This window comes from Pinus tabuliformis, chromosome X (genome assembly GCF_031772625.1).
Source record: "Pinus tabuliformis cultivar Carrire ecotype Pingquan chromosome X, CPIR1, whole genome shotgun sequence".
In the NCBI taxonomy this organism is placed as follows: domain Eukaryota; kingdom Viridiplantae; phylum Streptophyta; class Pinopsida; order Pinales; family Pinaceae; genus Pinus; species Pinus tabuliformis.
Window position 1 is genome coordinate 701,705,138 of NC_142308.1, and position 27,093 is coordinate 701,732,230.

The 27,093-nt window shown below is 40.6% G+C and overlaps 1 protein-coding gene across 1 annotated transcript in view; it reads right to left on the reverse strand.

Annotated features, from left to right (window-relative positions):
• The window catches only part of LOC149141919 (serine/threonine-protein kinase 54-like), a 166,619-nt gene that overhangs the window by 53,767 nt on the left and 85,759 nt on the right, over nucleotides 1-27,093 (reverse strand). Inside the window, exon 2 of the mRNA XM_089447817.1 lies at nucleotides 16,618-16,739. Within this exon, the coding sequence (XP_089303943.1) occupies nucleotides 16,618-16,739 (122 nt within the window). The remainder of the gene's footprint in view (nucleotides 1-16,617; nucleotides 16,740-27,093) is intronic.

Sequence of the window (27,093 nt, forward strand, 5' to 3'; positions counted from 1 at the left end):
TCTCCAAGACTCCTAGTCGTTCTCGGAAAGTCACAAATTTGACCTTTCCCAAGGGCTTCGACAGAATGTCGGCGACCTGCACATCAGTCCCAATACAATGGAGGCTTCTTGCTCTTCAATGTACCATATCCCAGATAAAGTGGTACCTGATGTCTATATGCTTGGAGCGATCATAGAATACGGGATTCCTCAACAACCGAATCCCCCTCTGGTTGTCACAGAAGATCACAGTGGTATCCAACATGTGTCCAAACAGCTCACTAAAGAGCTTCCTTAACCAGGCAGCTTCACACGAGCTCATACTCGTAGCTATGTATTCGGTCTTAGCGGTGCTCAAAGAAACTGACTTTTTCTTCCTGCTCATCCAAGATATCAAGGCAAAACCCAAAGAGAACCAGCACCCAGAAGTGCTCCTGCGATTCTCCACCTACCTAATCAGCATCAGAATAATCATGCAGCTTCACATTTCCAGTAGTGTATCTCAATCCATGAGAGATTGTGCCCTGAAGATATCTCAAATGATTCTTGGCACCAATCCAGTGAGGCTCAACCATATATGAGCTCAACATGCTAACTGAAAAACATATATCCGGACAAGAGTTCACCAAGAACATCAATGCTAGTATGAATTTTTGAATCTCATAGGCATTTCCCAAATCAGGTTCGGTATCACTACCGCATAACTTCTTAAAGTTAGGCTTCATCGAGGTAGTCATGGGCTTGCAATTCGCCATTCCAAATCCGGAATTCAACTCCCTCTTACTTTTGTAAATGAGAGGGTCTGCACCTATTAGAAAAAGGTCTTCCTCATAAGGTGCCAGTATGAGAAGTCTATCATCCACAACCTTCAAGCAGTGGTTTGGATTGGCTTCACTCCTAGTGAATCTCAACTTCATCAGAAAACTATCAATCCTCTCATATCAAGCCCGAGGTGTTAGCTCTAAATCATAGAGAGCTTTCTTCAACCTGCATATATGAGATTCCTGATTATGAATCTCAAACCCCTCGGGTTGTTCCAAACTTGTGGACTTGCTACATGAGGGGAATGGTCCCCTTGTAAGATCTTCCTTCGGTACATATCATACATGTACCTCCATGCTCTTCTTGAATTCAGGCATCCCTGTCACCATCTGACTCACATCGGGTAGGGCCTCATAATAAGCAGACCTTTGGTACTATAGACGAGATGTGTCAACTAACATGGTCCCCAATGGACTTCCTGCAACTTGATACAAATTGTGAACCCAGAATTCAAAAACATCTTTGAAAATTCTATTTTCAAATACGTACCTTTCTATCGATGAATGCCACCTTGAAACCTTTGACTTCCATTGAAATGGACACCAAAGTCTTCTCAAGATCAAGTACATAAAGAACTTCTTGTAAATGAATTGTGTTACCCTCATTCAATTGAGGGGTGACATTCCCTACACCCTTTCTGGGATAGGTGCCATTGACTCCAAGTATAATCCCACGATTGTTTCCATCTCTACCAAATTAGAGAGAGCACCCTTCTATCCGATGAAGTGCCTTGATGCACTACAATCAATAAGCCAGATTCCCAAAGAGTCTGGAGGAGAAGTAGTGGAGAGGGCCAATATAAGATAACACTCTTTTAGCTTTTCAGAAACAACATTTGATTCTTCATACCTGGGGTTCCTTGCTTCCTTTGAAGAGTCGGCCATTTCCTCGATGTCCTGCATTACCTGTCATTCCTCCAATCATTGAAGATCTCCCAGGAATGATTGTTATCATCCTCAAGTGATGTGTCCCTACCATTCAAACACTCCTACGCATAATGACCGAACTTATTGTAAGCAAGGCATCTGCCTTTCCTTCCACCCTTAGATCTGGACTTCCCATTGAAGAGATCTTTAGGTAGGCCATCAGATGCTTCTATTGCATCACTCGGATAATATCCTTTGCTTCGACTTCACCCTTGGTGAATTTGAAGAGGGATGAGGAACCCATTGAGCCTTTTGTCCTTTCCAACTATCTTCGGCGATTGCTCTTTCACTCTTGCTTGGGCTTTGTCTTCGCCTCAGCACTGATACCATGTTAATTTTAGGTATGTTCTATGTTGATAGCAAATTTACTTAAATTTCCATATTAGCTCAATATCAATTCCAGATTAGCAACCACATTTAGCATGATAGTAAAATGATGATAGAACATAAACATAAATCGTAGAAGACAAGCCAAGACGAGAGGACATAAGATGTGGCGCTAGCCAGGGACAAACCCTAATGTGGGGAAACCCTTGATCAATTCTTCTTATATGTTCTTCAATAGTTCAGCAGAGAGAGAGATAGTACATATACATTGGAAGTCAGTATCTTGATAGCATATGAGGTAGTTTATCTGAGCTGAGTTGAAGGCATACTGCATCCACTGATCCAAGGTGACTCCATCACTATGTTGCACCTCACTGTGTTGCACTCAATCATCATGTTGGACCTCATTACCATGCTGCACACAACATACTGCTGCACCTCATCATCATGTTGCGACCATCATTGTGTTGCACCCAATCACTGAGCTGCTCTCATCACTATGTTGCTCCCATCATTGAGCTGCACCCATCATGGCATCCAATATGTTGCAACCATCATCCATTTTCATTGATCAGTCTTAGTTGCTTACTATGGCTTACAGCCTAGCAGAGCAGCTAGACTCCTTTAACAAGTCCAAGGTGCAGTCTCCTAACAGTCATCAAAATCTGCCCAAATTTGACTGCAATTGATCTCCAAGGAAAGGTTGTTGCATTTACTATTCATAGAACTATGTCTATGCTCTCTTCTTGTTACAGTGGCATACAATAGTCCTTAGAACATGATTATGACAGCCTATAGAGTGACTGATATCCCTCCAGCAAGAGCTCACTCAAACCTCCTACCAGCAAGCAGTTCAGCCCTTTAATTTGAACCCCGAAATAGCTCTCAAATGTACACACTGATCAGTCTCTTTCTTGCTGTGGTTGAGGTTCTTTTGTCTGCTGAAATAGGCCTCTTTTGACTATGATAAGACCTTCCTTTCACAACAGTTATACCTCTCCCTTAACGGCTGCTAGGACTCTCCTCCTACTGTGGCTAGAATATCTTTCATAGACAGCGTTTAGGGTTGCCTTAATTTAGATCAGAAGATAAGGTATCTCCCTTTAGGTTTGCGTTTAGGTAGTGGGGCTTCCTCATGACAGCGAAGGCTTTTACAAGAGACCTCCTTTGACTGCATCCTTGATACTTTTAGCATAGCGGATGAGGGCATGGCATATCCATCTTAACAGCATCCAGAAGTTCCTACACTGACTGCATTTATAGGGCTGCAAACGTCCTCCTATTTTCTATGGCTAGGGCTCCCTTTAGGGCTCCTTGGATAGCATTGAAACTCCCTTAGACAAGAGACCCTTTTCTTGGCTGTGTTGAGGGCTTACACTTTGTTGCCCCTCTTGACTACGGCTAGGGCACATCCAAGACTCTTCCTTCTCATGGCAGCGTTCAGATCTAGGACGTGCCTTCTCCATGACAGTGTTGAGCTAGGGAATCCTCTTCTTAGGGTTGCGTAGTCTCTTAGGATCTCTTCCTCCCACCAAAAACCCAAAGACAAGTGGAGAGGAAGAGATCACAAGAAGAGTGTGTGTTTAAATGACTTCAAGGCACCTCTATTTATACTAAAACATTAAGCACAAGTGGGGGCAATTTGGTTGCTGGCCGACCTTGACGAATTGTCCCATAACATAAATAAATTCATATCTCCATGAATATTTATCAAAATCGGATGATCTTTAGATCAATCCTACACCTCTCGATGAGAGGAATCCAAGAAAAATATCAGCTGCCATAAATAAGATGACCCACATGGAGTTTGGCCCTAGTTGCCAATTTTAACATGGGAACTATTATTTCTACTATAATAAAATACTTTGGGATGCAACTCGAGGTGTTCTTGTTCGTTGATTTGTGGTATGTATTGACTACGGGCTTCCTATGTGGTGCTTTACTTGATATATTTTGAGATAATACATAGTGTTTGTAGGTACTCAATCATTGGTCTCCAAGTTCACAGACTATGAGCGAGGATCATCTTGCTTGGATTCCTAGTTATTATATGGTGGATTAAATCTTTGCTAGGGCTATAGTGAGCAATAATTTTTTTGAAGTGTTTTAGCCATTCTTTAAAGAAAAAATATTATATTATTTTCTCAAAATTTATTTAAAAAACTCATACAACTTGTAAAATAATTTTGTAATTTTATGTGTAAATTATTTTTCTAACTTAGGTTGGGGTTTTAGATCTATTTTGTATATATTTGGGGTTTGGGTGTTTTTATTTTCATTTTTGCAGGTTGGATTAAGGGATCAAGTGAGAGAAAAGCTAAATCTAAGCCCTTGAGGGTAAGATCTAGTCTTTAGACAATTTTGCAGGGACATTTACATAAGGGGAGGTATCTTTAATCAGGCCACTGTCTGCTTCCCGTTGGCTTCCATTTCACAACTTACTTTGAGAATTGCTTCTCAAAACAGTTGGGGAAAATGTTACATTTAGACTAGGCATCTAATTAAAATTTACCAAGATCATTGCATCTCACATAGGTCCTAGGTCTTGCATATCATATAGGTTAGTCAAGCATTCAAGCAGCGGGTGTCCATCCGGTCATTTGGTTCCATTTATAGAAAGCAAGAATTTGTGACTCCATTAAGGCACTGGTCTCATAATAGAAAATCTAAATCTAATCAATAATCTTGCTTAATTTCAACCAAGTGGCTAGGCCACTCATTCGTATTTCCCAAACAAGTTGGCTCCCAACTTGTCTTCCTTCGCCTCATTTCATAGGGACTAGCCCCCATAGCTTGTTGTTGGGAGAGCTAGAACGGAGTGGGTGGAGATCAGAGTGATAGCCCCCGTCTTGACCGTTGACATGGTGCCTGTATAATTTGGGCGACAACATGTTTTGGCGTTGTTGTTGGGGACCAATTTATTGGACCTTAGTGTTGACGACACTCTCATTAGTCTTCCTAATCTTCTAATCTTCCATAATTCTTCATCTTCTCATCACCTTATCATTTTTCCTTTCACTAATCCTATCATCTTTTTCATTCACACTCTTAGCAGCTAGACGTTTAGGTTGGTTTCCTGTTTTGGGTGGTGACTCCACTTATTCATTCATTTTTCTTAGGCAGGAAGCTCTACTTGATATCCATCTACTTGATCCTTAACTAAATTTTTGGTTTTACCTTTTGGATCTTGAAGCTAGATTCATGTTCAAGTGGCAACTCCACTTCTTTCATTTTTAAAGGAATTTCTGCTAAAATTTCACTTCTTGTGGATCTCTTATTTTCTTGAATAGGGATCTCTCTCTCTCTGACATCCATCATCTTCCCTTTTCCCTTAAGCAAGTCATCATGGGTGACTTGTTCACCCCTTTTCGCTTTACTGACATTCTTCATGATCTTCCGAGAGATGCCATTGATAATTTGCCTTCCTTCCTAGGTAATAATTCAACCACTGCTGGTGAGCACCTTACAAAGTTTGTTTTTTGTATGGAAAAGTTTGGTGGCTATGCATATGATGAACATGAGGATGTCAAGATGTGACAACTCTTTGTTCTCTCGTTACAAGTTGAATTGGTTTTGGAAGTTCCCTGATGAAACTTTTGACTCCTTACAATCAATTTTTGAGGCCTTTGAAGATAAATATGGAAATCAAAGGGGCCCACCTTGTGCCTCTGGTACTGGACAGAAAGATGAAAGTGGTCATCAAGAGACTGTCTCGTATTGCAAACCTTGCGAGAAATTTCATAATGAATCCACTTGTGTCATTGCAAGACAAATCCTCAATAGTGGAAAAGCAGGGACGAGTTGTCGAGTTGGTAGCAGCAATGAAAAGGAAAAAGATAAGCAACTTATCAATGAGTTAACTCAAATAATAAAAACCATGGAACTTAATCAAGAGCAGTGTTACTTGGGAGCGGGAGCGAAAGCAGGGAGTGGGAGCGAAAACGGGGGCGGGAGCGACATTTTCAAAAGCTCCTGATTTGGGAGCGAATCCCGGAGCGTTTTTTATATAATATATATATTTTATATTTTTATATTTTGATACATATGTCAACAAAAACATGTAGAATGATGAATTAGATATAAAAAAACATAAAAAAAAACATAGATTGAACCATATAACAACAATCATCTAGAAGTTATAATCTTCATCGACCACGTCCAAAAGTTAGTAACATAGTAACATACAACATATTGAGTCTCATGATTCATCAATCTTAAAGTTTCAAGCTTTCAAAATTTACTATATAACATTTATCATCATTGATCACCAAAGTTGTACTTGTAAGCTAAGTGTAACCATTATAACAAATAATATCTAACATGAAATGAAATGTTATAGAATGAAATGAAACAACTTTCAACTTTCATGAAGGATCATATTCATAATTCATTACTAATGAGTTATAATTGCCAACTTCAAACTTAAACTGTCATATATTGTTTAAAAAAATATCATAATAAATATGAAAGAGTCAATAGTTATAAAAACTACTAGAATCTAGAAAAGACAAGTAAATCTTTTATCTATTGCTTATGCTTGGGCCTCTTGCCACCACGAGAAATGTCTAAATTTTTAGTCTTGTTGGAAAATCAGGATCTTTGTCATTAATGTCACCCTCTAAGCATTAATATCCAGAGGTATCTTTGTCATTAGCTCTGTATCTATATAGGGATCTTTGTCATTAATATCACCCTCTCAGCATTAACATAAGATAGAAAAAGCATAGCATGTCAAGTCAAGATTTTGTTTGAGTAATGCGTACATTTTTAGGAGTGTCATGATAGAGGAGTTCGACAACCAATGTCACTAACATCAAGGTACATAGAGGGATTGGTGCTCTTGATTAAATACGAGTTTCATACCCTAATACATGACAAAATTCAATGGAAACGTTGCAATCCTAAAATCCTGAAAAATTGATAAGTCTGTTGGATTTTGAATGAAATCTAAAATTCTACTTTCTCCATATGAAATCCAATGAGGTCGGAACCACTCTCAAACACCCTGAGTCATTTCATGGTAATGTTAAAAATTTAAGTAAAAGTGACATTCTCCTTAATCTTCATTACATGACCATAAATCGCATATCAATACTAGGGCCATAGACTTGATCATTAAGCTGCCCCACTCAAAACTTATTTGTTTCTTTGAAAAAAATTGCATTAAAAAAAATTTGCAAAAAAGGCAAAACACTCCCGAAAAGGCAGGGAGCGTTTTTTTTTTAGGGAGCGCGCTCTCGACCCGCTCCCGCCCGGAGCGCGGATTGGGAGCGGGATCGAGGGGGGCGAGGCGCTCCCCAACAATATTGATCAAGAGAAATTTATGGAAGATCATTCTAGGGATATAAAAACTTTGTTCACCAAATTAAAAAAATGTGATGAGGAGCTAGAAAGCATGATGGTCAATCACTTCGATCAAGTGTCCGCCATGCAAAACCCTTTGATCACTATGGAAGCAAATCATAAAGAAGAAATGAGTTCCATTCAAGTAAATTATGATAAAGTAATAAAAGACATGAAAATCGGTTTTCAAAACAGGTTGTCAGCTATAGAGGAAAGGCATGATGAGGAGGTAAAGATCATGAAAACTAAACACTCTAATCAAATGGCTACCATAGAGGAAAAGTGTGCTCGAGAGATGGAGGCTATGAAGTCTAGTATGCAAAACCATTTGATTGCCATAATAAAAGATCATGAAAAAGTAATAAAAAATATGAAAGTTGGTCATATGTGTCTCCCGAATAAGTTGTTGACCATGGAGGAAAGCCATGCCAAAGAAATCAGTGATATGAAGCTTGAACACTCAGATCAGATGGATGCCATGAGAATTGAAAAGATCACTCTTCAGAATAAACTACAAATAATGGAAAATATATAGGTACAGGAACTTCAACATGGATCAAATAATGAAAGAAACAAAGAGTCTACAACAAATCACAAGCCTCTCAGTCCGCTTGAGCAGTTCTCATCTCATTGCTAGGAGGTTACTTGCCCCACTCAATATAGGTCAGATGTAAGTACCAAAATTGAAAAAGAAGCTAAGAATGGTCAGGCTTATGTGTCATCTTTGACCGAGTACATACAAAATAAGATTGGGCATACTTCAAATTCGTCAGATCCTTCATCCAGGCATTCTCAGAATCAGGACAAGAAATCTACAGTGGTCTCATTATTGACATCACAGCCCACCGGGAAGAAAAGTAAAAGGCAAAAGAAAAGAAAAAGGAAGAAGTTTGATGCATTTGATGGCTGAGAGAAGCTCGATATTCGAATGAGTCACAGTCCTAGCATTTTTAGAATTCAGCATGGCACATCTAAGAAGCAGCCCACAGACTTGTCGGAGAGTCGGCAGATGCTTAGTATGCACCATGTTGATGACATCTTATGCCATAGGGCATCATTTTCTATAGTATCTCTAACCATATTCCCTTTTATTTCATGTCAGTTAGATAGTTTTACTTTCAGCATTTATATTATATAGTTTACATTTTAGTTTATTAGAGTAGATTTTTTGTCCCAGCGATATATTTCTATATACGCATATGATTTCAATGTTAAATTGATACCTATTTGATGGACTTTTGTTTTCTTGGATGCAGGATTCTGGGGTTCTCAAGTTACTTCATGAAAGCAACGTGCCCCCATATGGAGTCAGATGTTGCACTCAAATTGTCAAAGTTCCAACGAAGCGGAAGTGCCAATTTTTTCCAATGGGATTGGATCACTTATCAGCAGTCCATGTGTCATGGTCACCTCATTTTGCAAGTTATATGATGTAAATGATCCTAGTAAGGCCTCGAGTCTATGTAACAACCTAGGTAAGCTTATAATTTTGATAGCGAATTTCATCCTAAGAGGTTTTTTAACCTCATTGATTACCTGTATTTTTAAACACAACTAATCAAAAGAGTTTTTTCCCCTCCAACTTAAACCCACAAAGCTGAGGTAAAATTTATTGTCAAAATCCTAGATGAGTCCTAGTGTTTTAGTTGAATCTATTGTAAAAGTGGTTTGAGAATAATTTAAGCTAGTTGGCTTAATTATTTTATTACATATCACTTGGTCTACTAGATCATGTTGTGTCGCAGATGGATTATGTGCCTTGAGGCTCTAACCCTAATGTGTATTCCCTCTTTGAGTCTTATAAATGTAAAATCTTATGTATTAGAGGAACGGAAAAATATTAAATCACCTCATGTGTAAATTAATTAATTTTTCTAGAAAAATAAAATTAAGTCCTAAGCCAGAAAATTAATTAATTAGAGTCAAATTTAAATTGTTTTAGGAAAATAAATTCTCCAAATGGAAAAATTCGTGGGTCTTACAAGAGTCAATTTTTAAAGGTCCTCTACCAAGGGAATATTGTATATTTCAAAATAATTGGACCCTTGGGCCTTGGTGGTTAAGTCAAAATCAATTTTTTGAGGAAATTAGCTCAAAATAATTAATTTTGAGTTAATTTATGTGGAGTTAAATGATAAATTCGAAAATTCCTCAAAAATAAAAATACTACGGCAATGATATTGTACCACAATGTTCAATGGGACAGCACAATGATGAGGCAGTGGCACAATGGGACAGCAATGGCATTGTGTAGCAGTGGCACAATGGGACAGCAAGCATGGACAACATGGATCATTGTGACATGTTGTATGACAACATGGTTCAACAATGGCACATGGGACAGCAGTGCAGCATAGGGTGCATCACGGTGAGGTGTAGCATGATGACGAGATGTAGCACAATGATAGGGGAAAGAGTCACCATGGAGAATCAGTTGAAGCAGTGTGTCTTCAACTGATCTCATGTATCATCTTCTTAGAGATGATCTATGCTCTTATCTAGATAAGTCAAAGTGTTGACTTCTGTTGTAAATGTACTCTCTCTCTCTCTCTCTACTAAACTATTGAAGAACATATAAGAAGAATTCATCAAGGGTTTCCCCACATTGGGGTTTGTCCCTGGCTAGCGCCACATCTTGTGTCCTCTTGTCTTGGCTTGTCTTCTGCGGTTTATGTTTATGTTCTAACCGTAGTTTACTTTAATGCTCATGTGATTGCTAATCTGGAAAAGATATTGAGCTAATTGTGAAAATTGAAATAAATTGCTCTAAGCATAGAACATACCTAGACTTAACATGGTATCAGAGCTGAGGTGAAGACAAAGCCCAAGCAAGAGTGAAAGAGCAATCACCGAAGATAGTTGGGAAAGGACAAAAGGATCAATGGATTCCTCATCCCTCTTCAAATTCACCAAGGGTGAAGTCGAAGTAGAGTATATTATGAAAATGGCACAGCGGAAGCTTCTGATGGCATACCTACAGATCACTTCAATGGGAAGTCTGGATCTCAGGGTGAAAGGAAAGGCAAATGCCTTGCTTACAACAAGTTCGGCCATTATGCGAAGGAGTGTCTGAATGGTAGGGACACATCTCTTGATGAAAATAACAGTCATTCCAGGGACATCTTCAATGATCGGAGGAATGACATGTAATGCAGGTCATCAAGGAAACGACCAACTCTTCAAGGAAAGCAAGGAACCCCAGGGATGAAGAATCAAATGTTGTTTCTGATAAGGTAGAGAAGCGTTATCTTGTATTGGCCCTCTCCTTCAGATTTTGTGGGAATCTGGCTTATTGATTATAGTGCTTCAAGGCACTTCATCAAATAGAAGGGTGCTCTTTCAAATTTGGTAAGAGATGGAAACAATCTTGGGATTATAATTGGAGCTAATGCCACCTATCCCGGAAAGGGTGTAGGAAATGTTACCCCTCAATTGAATGAGGGTAACTCGATTCATTTACAGAATCTCTTTTATGTACCTGATCATAAGAAGAACCTGGTGTCCATTTCGGCAATAGAAGTCAAAAGTTTCAGGGTGGCATTCATCGATGGAAAGGTACGTGTTTGAAAATAGAATTTTCAAATATGCTTTTACGCATGGGTTCAAGGTTGACAATTTGTATCAAGTTGCAGGATGGTCCATTGGGGACCATGTCAATTGACACATCTCATCTGTAGCACCGGAGGTCTATTATGGGGCCCTACCCAATGTGAGTCAGATGGTGATAGGGATGCCTGAATTCAAGAAGAGCATGAAGGTACATGTCTGAGATGTACCGAAGGAAAATCTTACAAGGGGACCATTCCCCTCATGTAGCAGGTCCACAGGTTTGGAACAACCCGAGGGGTTTGAGATTCATGATCGGGAATCTCATGTGTGCAGGCGGAAGAAATCCCTCTATGGCTTGAAGCAAAACACCCCAGGCGTAGTATGAGAGGATTGATAGTTGTCTGATGAAGCTAAGATTCACTAGGAGTGAAGTCGATCCAAACCATTGCTTGAAGGTTGTGGATGATAAACCCCTCATACAGGCACCTTCTGAGGACGACATATTTCTAACAGGTGTAAACCCTCTCATTTGCAGAAGTAAGAGGGAGTTGGATTCCAGATGTGGAATGGTAAACTGCAAGCCTGTGACTACCTCGAGGATCTTAACTTTAAGAAGTTATATGGTAGTGATGACGAACCAGATTTGGGAAATGCCTCTGAATTTCATAAACTCATTCGCATTGATGTTCTTGGTGAACTGACGTCCGGACATATAATTTGCAGTTAGTATGATGAGCTCATATATGGTTGAGCCACATTGGATTGGTGCCAAGAATCTTTTGAGATATCTTCAGGGCACAATCTCTCATGGATTGAGATACACTGTTAGAAATATGAAGCTGCATGATTATTCGAATGCTGACTGGGCAGGCAGTGTGGAGGATCGCAAGAGCACTTCTGAGTGTTGGTTCTCTTTGGATTCTGCTTCGATACCCTGGATGAGCAGGAAGCAGAAGTCGGTTGCTATAAGCACCATTGAGACCTAATACATAGCTACGAGTATGATCTCGTGTGAAGCTGCCTGGTTGCGAAAGCTCTTCAACGAGTTGTTTGTACACATGATGGATACCACTGTAATCCTCTGTGTCAACCAAGGGGGATTCGATTGTCGAGGAATCTCGTATTCTATAATTGCCCCAGCATATAGACATCAGATACTACCTTATCTGAGATATGGTACGTCGAAGAGCGAGGAGGCTCCATTGCATTGAGACAGATGTACAGGTCGCAAACATTCTATCTAAGCCCCGGGGAAATTTCAAATTTGTGACTTTCCCAAACAACTGGGAGTCGTTGAGAGACCTTCTGATGAGGGTCCTGCATGATGCATGCATTGAGCTGTGGGAGCTCTGGGGGGCTTGGGGTACTACTGGAGCAACACGCAACCATAGAGCGCCTCACCCTCCCCTAATGGTGCTCTATGTACAGGGTGAATGGCTCAGCGTTCCCCTGTGATACCCCATGGTGACTTAGGGACAGGATGAGTGGTTCTCCTGTTGAGGCATCCTACCCATGCAGTCTGGAACTCATGGAAAGTACCTCTCATCTGGCCAATGAGCAGGTAAATGGGGTTAGGGACCATAGTAGTACTATCGATGGATGCATCGTTGTATCTACCATACTCCCTATGCTAGGATGTCCTCAACTGATCCGAGATCAGTATGAGTGGTTTGAGACACTCTCTTGTGATATTGATCTAGGATCAATAAAACTAACTTCGGGTCAGTAAGAGTGGTATGACACACTCTCTTCATATGGAACTGACTTCGGGTCAGTAGAGAATGATATGAGACATTCTTGATCAATTCATCTTCTTCATGGTTTAGCAGAGCAGAGCAGTGCAAGGCACTGATAACAGAGATAGTACAATCGGACAGATGGATCAGCGGATGGAGTTCTCCCTAGTTGAGAGGGAGTGTTAAAATTGGCAACTAGGGCCAAACTCCATGTGAGTCATCTTATTTATGGCAGCTGATATTTTTCTTGGATCCCTCTCATCGAGAAGTGTAGGATTGATCTAAACATCATTCGATTCCAATAAGTATTCATGGAGTTATGAATTTATTTGTGTTATAAGACAATTCGTCAAGGTCGGCCAGCAACCAAATAAACCCCACATGTGCTCAACATTTTAGTATAAAAGGAGATGACTTGATAGTCATTTCTACACACACTTCTATCTTGATTTCTCTCCACTTGTCTTGGGTTTTAGTGAAAGAGAAATCTAGGAGTGGAAGCCCTAGACGTTGGAGGAATGAGGTTGCCATAGCCGCAGTCAAGAAGAAGAAATATGTTGCCCTAATCTAGAGGACGCAATCATGAAGAGAAGCCCTAACGCTATCAAGAAAGAGCCCTAACCCATACATTGGTCTCTACACAGTCTAGAAGGAGGTCTACAACCCAATACGTTGGTCCCTACTAAAACGCAGTCAAGGAGGACAATACCATGCCCTAGCCGCAGCATTAGGAGGCTTCCCTAGACAACGTGGAAGGGTTGTATGGACAGCATATTGAGCAAGAGTCTTAGCCGCTATTTGGAGGGTATTTCAGGGGTCTGAAGTGCTGGAGAAGGGGCCGAGTTCCCTTGTTGTCATGCCGCAGCAATAAGGATTGTTTTATGATCATTTGGAAGAGTGCAGGGCTGCCACAATCAAGAGGAGACTTGATATAGCAAGCTGCAGCAAATAGGTGAAGGCCGAAGTTGTTGATGAGGGAAAGACTGCCCAGAAAATGCAGTGTAGCGTCTCCTCCTCTCTTAGAAGGGTAGTCGCAGTAAAGGATGGCACTTCTGGGTAGATTGAAGGGTTGTTGGAAGTACCCTAACCAATCTAAGATTGCTGCAGTCAAGGACCCTAGAACTGTGAGCTGAAGGAAGTGTTAAGGGATTGCCATATGCCCAAAACAGTAGTGTTTTGGGCATGACTGTTATGTACAGCAGTTACAGCAGTACAACTAGGACAGCTAGGCAATGGTACATACATATTAAGAGCAGCGTAAGTATGTTGGGACAGCAAAAATGTTGGGTTGTTGTAAGTATACTAGGATAACAAGCCGTGATGGGACAACAGTACTAGCAGCAATGATATTGTGCCACAATGTTCAATGGGACAGCACAATGATGAGGCAGTGGCACAATGGGACAACAATGCCATTGTGCAGCAGTGGCACAATGGGGCAGCAATGACATTGTGCAGTAGTGGCACAATGGGACAACAAACATGGAAAGCAAGGATAGCATGGCAATCATGGACAACATGGATCGTTGTGACATGTTGTATGACAACATGGTTCAACAATGGCACATGGGACAGCAGTGCAGCATAGGGTGCAGCACGATGAGGTGCAGTGTGATGACGAGATGCAGCGCAATGATAGGTGAAGAAGTCACCTTGGAGAATCAGTTGAAGTAGCATGTCTTCAACTGATCTCATATATCATCTTCTTAGAGATGATCTATGCTCTTATCTAAATAAGTCAAAGTGTTGACTTTTGTTGTAAATGTACTATCTCTCTCTCTCTCTTCTAAACTATTGAAGAACATATAAGAAGAATTGATCAAGGGTTTCCCCACACTGGGGTTTGTCCCTGGCTAGCGTCACATCTTGTGTCCTCTTGTCTTTTGTCTTCTGCGATTTATGTTTATGTTCTTTCTGCAGTTTACTTTAATGCCGATGTGATTGCTAATCTAGAAAAGATATTGAGCTAACTGTGAAAATTGAAATAAATTTCTCTAAGCATAGAACATACCTAAACTTAACAACAAATCTTCTTGACTTAGTTTTATTTTATCATTCACATCTAGAAATACCCTGCTTTCCCTTAAAAAAGCCAACCAAAAATGAGAGGAGAACTATTCTTAAGTGACAAATGTACTCCCCTTGGCTTACCTCGAAATTGCATCAGTGGATTAGGGCTTTTTCCACTTAGATGCAAGTTGAAACAGTAACACTACCCACCAACTCTTTTATCATGGTTCTCCCCTTTGCAATAACTAGGGTTACAACTTTCAACAAACTCAAGGTTATCATTACTGCAGATTGATCTTGTAATCCACTCTATTTTTGGAGACTGTTCTCCTATAACAAGCTAGAACAACAATACCACATAAATACAATCATTTCCATTAATCAGGTGCAATGATGAATTGCCTATTGCAAACCCAAAACCAAGTGGATGTAGAATTGGACCTTCTGATGGTATTCAGCATACATGTTACAAGCATGGATATTATATCTAAGTAACTTTATAAAAACTTGATGAAAGGTAATATAACCAAGTTCACGTGAGAAATTGCATCGATGGATTAGGGCTTTTTCCACTTAGATGAAAGTTGAAGCAATAACACTACCTACCAACTGTTTTATCATGGTTCTCCCCTTTGCAGTAACTAGGGTTACAACTTTCAACAAAGTCAAGGTTATCATTACTGCAGATTTCTTTCACAAGATTATCTTGTCATCCACTCTATTTTTGGACCGTTCTCCTATAACAAGCGAGAACAACAATACCACATAAATATAATCATTACCATTAATCAGGTGCAAGGAAGAACTGCCTATTGCAAACTCGAAACAAAGTGGAAGTGGATGTAGAATTGGACCTTCTGATGGTATTCAGCACACATGTTACAAGCATGGATATTATATCTAAGAAACTTTATAAAACTTGATGAAAGGTAATATAACAAAGTTCATGTGAGAATCAGGCCATCAAAAGATGCCATTGACAACTGAGATGATTTGAATTACTATTTCTTATATGATTAACGTCAAAGGTGTTTAATATGCATGACAGTTACTTACTCTGAACTCAGCTATATTCTCCATGTTTGTGTGCCCAATAGTGTTCAATATGCATGACAGTTACTTACTCTGAACTCAGTTATATTATCCATGCTTGTGTGCCCAATACAACGGAAACTTTTAGGGGTTAAATTTCACCCATGAATTAATCATCCATGTTTTTTCCTTAAAAAAACTTTCGTCAATTTTAATTTTTTCTAAAAATGATTCACCCAAATTATTTTATCTTTAAAATAGCCAAAATTTTATAGAAACTATATAAAATCCTAAGAAATTTGATTATTTTTAAAAAGATATCACCAAACATTTTACATTTTGCATATCAACAACTTGTAATATTCGGTAAGGTTTCTAAATTCTAAGATAAATTTCCATCACTAAAATTACAGAGGATCCAATTCTACATCCACATTTTTGTCTGAGTCTGCAAGAGGCAACTCGTCATTGCAGCTAATTAGCAGTAACGATTGTATTTATGTGATATTGCTGTTCTATCCAGGTACAGCCTGTAACCACTCTTTTAACCTTAATGAGTTGCCCAACCTGCAGCTTTAACCGACAACAAATTACATTTTACTATTTAGTCGTCGTTAACTACTGAAAGCCTTATCAGTTGACAGCCCAATAATGTTGATTTATATGTAGCAAGAGCTAGATAAAGATGTGCAATCATGGAATTTAAGAAAATGCATTGCAGGTGAGACTCCAACAAATTTGAATGGATCCCAATTTGCACCATACATTCATCAACTAATAAGCTACAGGAAGATGTAAAGGCAATATCATCCATAAATCTGCAAACCCACGGTAGCTAGACACATAACCTAACCAGAGACATAAAAAGAAATATGCACCAAAGGACAAGTTACCTTTGTCACATTAGGATGGTCAAGTTTGTGCCAGACAGACACTTCTTGTTGAAACGATGCCCTTAGTGAAGCAATTTTAGCTTCTGTTTTTCTCTCCTGTTGTCCAAAATCCAGTAGCTTCGCTAATGAAGTTGAAACAAAAACATAAACAAGCAGATTAATGGATGTATCTGAAACGATATCTAAAATCAAAGAATAATTATAATATGTTAACTGGTATCTTTCAATTCTTCACCCCAGCTTACAAGCAGTGGCAAGAAACACTTAAAAGTCCAAAAATGGCAATGCTGCAAAGAATGAGATGTGATGTGCGCAGATATTAGTAATTACAAAGAAGCCAGCATATAACAGGAAAGCTATATCAAAAGTTATGAATGCAAGATGTTACTTTCACTCCAAACAAAAAGGAATGGAAAAATAAAGACTTGTTTAGCATCAAAAAATTTGTCAGGCCAGCTGACGTAGATGATTTCTTCAAGAATAAGATATAGATATTCCTAGAGGACAACAAGAGGCCAACCACATTAACTATCATCTATATCTAACACCTTAAATATTAATGATAGGAAAAAATTAATGAATTAGTGAACCATTGGGCATTCACAAAGGAATAAAACATAAGTCGTGGGAAAGTATTTACGATCCTCAATGTTGGATGAGAAGCATGATCAGTAATGTCAAAAACAGGTCAGAAACATGTTAACTGTTATCTTTCAATTCTTCACCCCATCTTACAAGCAGTGCAAGAAACACTTAAAAGTCCAAAAGTGGCAATGCTGCAAAGAATGAGATGTGATGTGCGCAGATATTAGTAAACCACAGTAACTATCATCTATATGTAACACCTTGTCAATCAGTTCTCTAGTTGTGCCTTAGTTCATCAAGGCCACAACAAATCGAGACTCCTATCGAGTTGTTCACAGCTCCACTTGTGAACGACTCTCAATCGGCCCACTGTTGCTCCTCAGCTACTTAGGGACTTTAGCCCACTATGGTCTTCTTGCGCTGCTCCGATGAAGACCAACATCAGGCACGAAGGGCTCCCACCTATCACTGCAAGATGTCCATCTCCCACAATGAACACGAGCTAGGAGGACTTCCCATCATCTGTCGTAGAAGTCCTTCTCCACACACAAGTCTCGGGCTCCACAACTACTCCTCTGGTTCGTCAACCCTTGAGCTCAACAACTGCCTCTCTCGCAACTACCTTTGTCCATCAAAGTGTTGATCACCAGGTTCCAACTTGGACACCATCATGTTGTCCTCCAGCAGACCATAAGTGCCTAATCCACGTCCACACTTGGTCTTCTCTCACGCTACCCTCCAACAATCCACGAGAGACCAAGTCCACGTTGTAGCATCTGCACCTAGTTTGGGCATCCCCATACATAGGAGACCCTTACACATGTTTGCCCACAGACTCCACCAATCTGCCCCTTGATCTGCAATAGAGGAGCTCTTGCACAAATTTGGGCATCAACAACTTGTCCTCTCCTAGGACACAATCAACTTCATCAACCAAGGGAACATCTGCAACACTCCTTGCTGCTGTCCTCTTGCCTTCAAATCTGATGTGTCTGTTGTCACCTTGGCTGCTTGGTAGGCCTCCCAACAATCCACGTGGGCTGCTCCAAACAACTCCTAAGGCCTCCTACAAGTTGCCCATCAACTAATCCACGCTCTGTCAACATCTTTGACCCAACATCCCTCTCAAAAACATTGTTGTAATGATGTTTGACTTCGTTGTTGTGACAGTTCTGGTTAGGGCACGTGCTGCAGCCCTAACTCCACCTAACAGTCAGCAAACAAGCCCTTTAAGGGTTGTGGCATACCTTAAGAAGGCACCTCCTTTGCCACGTTGCCTCTTTAGGGCATAGTCTACCCTTGACAGCCCTTACGTAGCTCTTGACTGTGTGCTAAGGCCTGCGGCCTAGCACAACAGTCCTCCTGTAGCACTGGCCCCTCAAAACAATGCCCAAACACCCTCCAAACAACAACGTTTTGCCTCCTTAGGAACTCGGCCTAACAAACAGCCTCCTTGGCCCTCATCACAGCAAACGTGCACCCTGTTTTACCCACTATTCTAGCCCAAAGACAATCTACACTTGCCTCAGCCACTCGGCCTCCTGTAGTAGACTTTGGATCCCTTTCTTTCACATTGTCTAGGTCTCCACCTTTGCTGCGATTTCAGAGCTCCTTTCTCTAGAAGAGACATTACACAAATGGATGACTAAAACACATCAATTCACCCTCTTTTTATAGCCAAATGAGGGGCTCAACGAATTAGTGAAGAGACACATCTACTGGCCAAATTTTACTACAAGCCTACATGACTTGAAAACCAATAATTACTTGTCAACTTCAAAAATTCATTTCTCCACTTCTACAACTCGGAATTTAACGATTCTCAAAGCATTGGATTCTCCTTTCCGCCCTCTATCGTCTCATGCCATCACATGTAGAAATGTGCCTCCATAATTGCCCCAAACACGATTGGGTGCAAAACCCCAAGCTTGGGTTTCAAGCCCACAAGCCTACTTGTGGCGCTTTAACCTCCGACCCTCAAACACTAGGGCTTGGAGTACCTCCCAAGCTAACAAAAAATCATCCAGTGACGACACTAGCCCATCTGGAACTCATCATTGCAACATACCCTGTAGATGAATCCGGAAATCTCGATAGGGCCTTTGCCTCAATCACATCTAAACCTGAAGATCCCAAACCTCCATAGGGTTTCTCCCTTTGAGGCTAGACTCCCTCTGAGCCTACACGATATCCACTAGCTCAGTCTGCAAGCACTCATCCTCGATCAAATACTTACAAGCACTCATCTTCCTGGATCAAATACCACTCGTGCCAATCCCTCCAATCTCGAATATGCAACATCACAATCCGATGAAGACTCTAGCCTACCAATTTGTAGTCCATCACATGAATCCATCTCGATCAACCTGATCTCGTCCATAACAAAGAAACCCTCGAGTTGTCTCAACCATCCATTACAAGACATAAGAAGTCCACAATCTACAAACCACCACACAACATACTGAAGTGCACCAGGTTCACCACTGATCCACCAGAACTCCCAACCCATCTCATCATGTAGTCTATCGAGACCACATCTCCATGTCTCCAGCTGAACCCTCTGCTCCATGATCTAGAAACTGACAACTCCCTCTAAGTTACTTCGTTGTGCACACTCTGATTCACTGTCCCTCAAAGTAGCTCAGATACGCTCTGATACCATGTTGAATTTCCACGACCTTGGGTCTAGGTTAGAGTCTTAAAATCACTGATGCTACCAAACCAAGAATCTCAACCAGAAACTACTTTGCACAGCGGAATAAAATAGCAATAAATCACACATGCACAGAATATAGACAACTTTTTAGTTTTTCAACCCAACTTCGTTATATTAATCCAACTGATATAATACAACAGTCTAGGGCTCCCATACCAAGGATAATTGCCCTCATACATCCACAAGTACAAGAGACAAAACTGAGACTTGGTGTCAGTCGGATTCCATCGACATCCAATCTATCCTCAACGAGATACTTTGACCATCTAGCAGTCACATGCTCTCTCAACTCCTCTTAGTCGTACCTTGTACTTGCCCGGTCCTTTGGCTCCCGATCTACAGCTCCTGCCTTTATCAATGCTCCAAGTCCATCTGGCCACTGAATCTCGACTATCAATTTGCTCTCTAGTTGTGCCTTAGTCCATCAAGGCCACAACACATAGAGACTCATGTCGAGTTGTTCATAGCTCCACTTGTGAACGACTCTCAATCTACCCATTGTTGCTCCTCAGCTACTCAGGGACTTCATCCCACTATGGCCTTCCTGCGTTTCTCTGATGAAGACCAAGATAGGGCAGAGGGCTGCCACCTATCACTGCAAGATGTCCATCTCCCACAATGAACACGAGATAGGAGGACTGCCCATCATCTGTTGTAGAAGTCCTTCTCCACACACAAGTCTCGCACTCCACAACTATTCCTCTGGTTCGTCAACCCTTGAGCTCAATAATTGCCTCTCTCACAAATACCTTTGTGCATCAAGGTGTTTCTCACCGGGCTCCAACTTGGACACTATCATGTTGTCCTACAGCAGACCGTGAGTGCCCAATCCACGTCCACACTTGGTCTTCTCTCACATAGCCCTCCAATAGTCCACGAGAGACCAAATCCACGTTGTAGCATATGCACCTAGTTAGGGCATCCCCATACTTAGGATACCCTTACACATGGCTGCCCACAGACTCCACCAATCTGCCCTTTGCTCTGCAATAGAGGAGCTATTGCACAAATCTGGGCATCAACAACTTGTCCTCTCCTATGACACCACCAACTTCATCAACCAAGGGAACATCTGCAACACTCCTTGTTGTTGCCTTCTTGCCTTCAAATCTGATGTGCCTGTTGTCACCTTGGCTGCTTGGTAGGCCTCCCAACAATCCACGTGGGCTGCTCCAAACAACTCCTAATGCCTCCTACAAGTTTCCCATCAACTAATACACGCTCTGGTCAACATCTTTGACCCAACACCCCTCTCAAAAACACTGGTGTAATGATGTCTGACTTCCCTGTTGTGACAGTTCTGGTTAGGGCACATGTTGCAGCCCTAAATCCACCTAACAGTCAGCAAACAAGCCCTTTAAGGGCTACAACATACCTTAAGAAGGCACCTCCTTTGCCACGCTACCTCTTTAGGGCATCGTCTACCCTTGACAGCCCTTATGCAGCTCTTGACTGTGTGCTACGCGGGCACAACAGTCATCCTGTAGCACTAGCCCCTCAAAACAATGCCCAAACACCCTCCAAACAGCAACGTTTTTCCTCCTTAGGAACTCAGCCTAACAACCAGCGTCCTCGGCCCTCATAACAGCAAACATGGACCCTTTTTTATCCACTGTTCCAACCCAAAGACAATCCGCACTTGCCTCGGCCACTTGCCCCCCTTAGCAGACTTCGAATCCCTTTCTTTCACGTTGTTTAGGCCTCCTCCTTTGCTGCGATTTCAAAGCTCCTTTCTCTAGAAGAGACATTGCACAAATGGATGAATTAAACACATCAATTCACCCTCTTTTTATAGCCAAATGAGGGGCTCCACAAATTAGTGAAGAGACACATCTATTGGCCAAATTTTACTGCAAGCCTACATGACTTGAAATCCAATAATTACTTGTCAACTTCAAAAATTCATTTCTCCACTTCTACAACTCGAAATTCGACGATTCTCGAAGCGTTGGATTCTCCTTTCCGCCCTCTATCGTCTCATGTCATCACATGTAGAAATGTGCCTCTAGAATTGCCCCAAACATGATTGGGTGCAAAACCCCCAAGCTTGGATTTCAAGCCCACGAGCCTACTTGTGGTGCTTTGACCTCCAACCCTTGGACACTAGAGCTTGGAGTACCTCCCAAGCTACACAAAAATCAACAAACACAATCTCTGATATGGTGGTACCTGAACTCAATATGTTGGAAGTGGTCATGAAACACTGGATTTTCAGAGAGCTTGATGCAATTTTGATTATCACAGTTTATGACCGTGGGATCCAACCTCTGACTAAACAACCCAACAAGTGGCTTCCTCAACCAAATAGCCTCACAAGTTGCCAAGATGGTAACCATGCTTAGCTCAGTGCCACTGATCTCTACTTCCCTCTAAAGCAGGAAATAACTGCTAACCCCTCTGAACACAAACTTTGATATGGCAGTACCTAATCTCGAAATGCTTGGAGCGGTCATGAAACACTGGGATTTTAGAGAGCTTGACGCAGATCTAATTATCACAATTTATGACCATGAGCTCCAACCTCTAAATGAACAACCCAACAAGTAGCTTCCTCAACCAAATAGCCTCGCAAGTTGCCAAGTTGGCAGCCATGTACTCAACCTCAGTTCAGCTTAGTGCCAATTATCTCTGCTTCCCTTTAAACCATGAAACAATTGTTGACCCAACACTGAAAGCACAACCTAAAGTGCTCTTCCTATCTGCTTAACTCCCTGCCTAATTTGCATCTGTGAATCCCCAAAGACTCATTCCATCAACCTTCCTATACAACAATCCACAATCTATTGTGCCCCTGAGATACCTCAACACGTGCTTAACAGCAACCTAATGCACTATGTTCAGCTCAACCATGAACTGACCCAATTGGTTAACTACAAAGCAAATGTTTGGTCTGTGTTTACAATATACATCAACAACCCTATGAGTTGCCTGTATAGAGTGGCATCCACTCGCTCACCCCTGGTAGCATCTACCTTCCTCCAACTTATGACTAGAGGTGTGGTCATGGGCCTACAATCTATCTGAGCATACGATGCCCTTGGTGCTTGCTTGAGCCCATAAATAGCTCTCATCATCCTACAAACATGTGTCTTCGTTGAAAGTCTCAAATCCCTCGGGATGCCCAACATAAACCTCTTCCTTAACAACTTCGTTAAGGAAGGCAGTGTTCAAGTCCATTTGGTGGATCCTCCTTCCCATCTATGTTGTAATCGCCAGAATAGTCCTAATGGACGAATATTGGACCACTAGTGCGAACATCACATCATTGTCAATCCCTTTGACTTAAGAGAACCTTTGGCCATGAATCTAGTCTTACACTTATCCACATTCCCATTAGTTGCATGTTTGATCTTTTACACCCAACGTGATCCCACAATGGATTTTCCAACCCGTCTTGGCACTATCTCCCAGACTTTGTTTTGCATCATAGAAGAGTACTCTTCCATCATAGCATCACGCCAAACCTATTGCGAAGTTTCCTACTTGTAACAAGAAGGCTTTGAGTCTATCACCTCAGTCATAAGTGCCATGTAACTTGTATATCTCTATGGCTATTTACTTTGTGTGAATGTGGTAATGGGAACTCCAACTCTCTCCTGAGCCTCCCTAATCAACTAGCCTGCCACCTGGCTAGACCTCTCCCTGCACTGGGAGTCACTGGCTGAGTGGGCTCCTCTTGCTCTGTTCTCCCCTCTTGTTCCTGCACTTTCTCCTCAACTATGCGATGGTCGGCCTACTCAATGTTGAGAAACCAATAAGCTAGAAAATTAGGGTTAATTTCTCTTACTTGATAATTGCTTGTGAATATTTGTTGGCTTCTTATTTCTGTTATTATGTTTTTTCATCAAACAATTACCAAATCATAAAACATGAAGATCACAAAACACAAAGAACACAAAGATGTAGGCTCCAAGCCAGGGCAAAACCCCACAAGGGGGAAAACCCAAACAACTCCTCTTCTTATAGAATCAGATCAAAGTGAGATATCCAAGACCCAGCCAAACCTATTGCGAAGTTTCCTACTTGTAACAAGAAGGCTTTGAGTCTATCACCTCAGTCATAAGTTCCATGTAACTTGTATATCTGTATGGCTATTTACTCTGTGTGAATGTGGTAATGGGAACTCCAACTCTCTCCTGAGCCTCCCTAATCAACTGATCTGCCACCTGGCTAGACCTCTCCCTGCACTGGGAGTCACTGGCTGAGTGGGCTCCTCTTGCTCTGTTCTCCCCTCTTGTTCCTGCACTTTCTCCTCAACTATGCGATGGTCGGCCTACTCAATGTTGAGAAACCAATAAGCTAGAAAATTAGGGTTAATTTCTCTTACTTGATAATTGCTTGTGAATATTTGTTGGCTTCTTATTTCTTTTATTATGTTTTTTCATCAAACAATTACCAAATCATAAAACATGAAGATCACAAAACACAAAGAACACAAAGATGTAGGCTCCAAGCCAGGGCAAAACCCCACAAGGGGGAAAAACCCAAACAACTCTTCTTCTTATAGAATCAGATCAAAGTGAGATATACAAGACCCAAGACCAAGACTGCCACATAGTTCCCAAGTCAACCATCCACCAAGTCCTCTTCAACAATTCAAAGTCGACTGAGTCAACGTTGGTCAAACTTCATCAAAACTAGTCAAATCACAAAATTCAAACCTGTATCTTCAGCCTGCAATTTTGAACCTGTATTGCTTCCAGATTCTTCGCATGTATGAATAGAAGCAAACTAGAAAACAAAGCTTTGTCTTTCTTTTGACTTCTCCTTCTCTATCTATTGACTTCGCACTCTTTCTCTTCTTCGTTGCTCTTCTTCTCTTCTTAGCAAAGAAATCAATGATGATGAGTGAGTGAATGATTAGTCGAGTTGCTCTCTATATATACACATACAGAAGGTCGAATAGGTGCCTCTCTAGGTCGACTTGTCTAGGTGGGTCAACTAGGTCTTGTGGATGACAAATTAGACTTTTTGACTCAAATAAAATTCTTTTTCCTTTTTCTTACAAAAGTCCAAATGGGACTTGACTCAAATAACTTTCTTTTGACTCAATATAAATTCTTCTTTTGACTTAAATGTCCCTAGAAGCATGAAGAACATGCTTTGACTAGAAATGACTAATAATAATAATAATTTTATTTTCCTTTTTTTGTTTTTACATGAAATACTAATTGATACAAGTACAATCATAATTATGAAAACTGAACCTAGTTACTATTCCAACACTCCCTCTTAACTAGAGAGGTATTCATAATGACACAACATGATACCAAGATACTCTCAAATTCAATATTCGTATCGATAAGCATCATCAAGCATCATCATAACTAGCATTGTCAATAACAAAATAGCAAGCCCTTGACTAACAAGCTCTATCTCTCCACTAGATCAGAGCACAATGTTGGGAGGCATAAGTTTGGACACCACCACCGCCTCTCTCCAGGCACATACCCTATCCAGATGTTCACCAGGTATGTTCTCACAGGATTATTCTTATATTGGATACCCTATCCTCAAAGAATATCGGTCCTCAGGACAACTCTTACCTTGGATGCCCTATCCTCAAAGAGTATCAGTCCTCGGGACTACTCCTATCTTGAATATAGTTCCTCAAGAACTATCTGTCCCAGATGCTTATCCAATCCACCACTCTCCTTACCAGTGCCTTCACTAGGCTTATAGTTGTTAGTCTCGGCCATAGCGCATAACACATGGAGAATACAGTGTCCATCCTCACTCCGTCTCAAACAGGGAGGAATAACCACAAGCCTAAAGCTTGTCTCAAAAGTACTCATCAAAGCATCGGCTACACATTCTTCCGTGGAGATCTATTGTAGCTGATGGGCTCCTATCTGCGTCACATCATAATGAGCTTCAACCTTCCTAGATCTTTGTCAACCTTTACGTAAATTCAACATGTCATCAAGTAATTCATCAAACATATTATAGAACCAAACTTCTTCGTAGTTGATTGCACAAGCCTTCCCATCTTCCTTCGTAATAGAACTCTACTTTCAGGCTTTTCCAAGAAATTATATCTGCTTCCAATCATCAAAAGTATTTCTATCAGCATTAGTGTTGTTAATTAATGTGTTCTTGGATCAAACCAATCAGCTGCAAGTACAATGATATCAAAACTCTTCAATTTCTTGCCAAAGGGTTTTGTCGTTGATCTGTCATTTTCTTCTTTTGATAATAAAGCTTTCTGGATTTTCCACCAAACTTCAAGTCGTATTATATCTGTTCAATATCTAACATCTTCCTCTGAGATAGGTACACTTCTTCCCCTTTTACTTTCATGTTGCTATCCAATTGACTTCTTTTGATGCGTACTTCAAACTACTTTCTTCTTGTCTTTGTGCTATGCTACCTTCTTCCAAATCTTCCATCCATTAATCAAGCTTAGATAAATCTTTGTCTTGACCTACAACCTTTAGAATATTATGAAAGAACAAAAGGAATATTATGAAAGAACAAAAGGCAAAGTGTATAGACAAAATAAAAACAGTAATAATTAAAGAAAGCATGTAATATCCCCAATTTTGTGAGCATGGGAATTTTGCCTAATTTTGGTGATATTAAGTTGTAATGTTCAAAAATAGGAAAAATAATGATATGCAAGCAAATAACAATTTTTCACCACAGAAATTTCAAAACAATTAGAACATACCCATGAAAATTAGAAATATGGAAGCAGCTGAGCCATTTTATTAGAAACTGGTGCAAGAGTACGAAATATGGAAAGAATGCACCTGGGAAGCAAAGCCCAGGTGAAGCAATGACAACCCGGAACTACAATCAACTGACCAATTCCCGCACTGCGACATCCCTAGCAATTTTGCATTGTCTGCTGCAAAGATATCGCTGAAAACCCCACCTCCGGTGCTCAAAAAATTCTACAAAATTACTTCTAGGCTCCTCAGGCAAAACCCACAAAAACCCATACATAAATGGATTGGCCTAGTTTTTGTGAATATTCCTAAACCCGGAATCCCTACTGCGACAAATTGATGTTACTTCTCTTACTTGTTAATCCATACAAGTTATTTATTGTGTTCTACGGTAAATAGTGAAGTAAATACAACTGCAACATTCACTATTTAAAATTATATGCCGAAACAAGAAAACTAAGCAAAAGAGTAAAACATCACACAAGACACTGTTGTTATTGAACA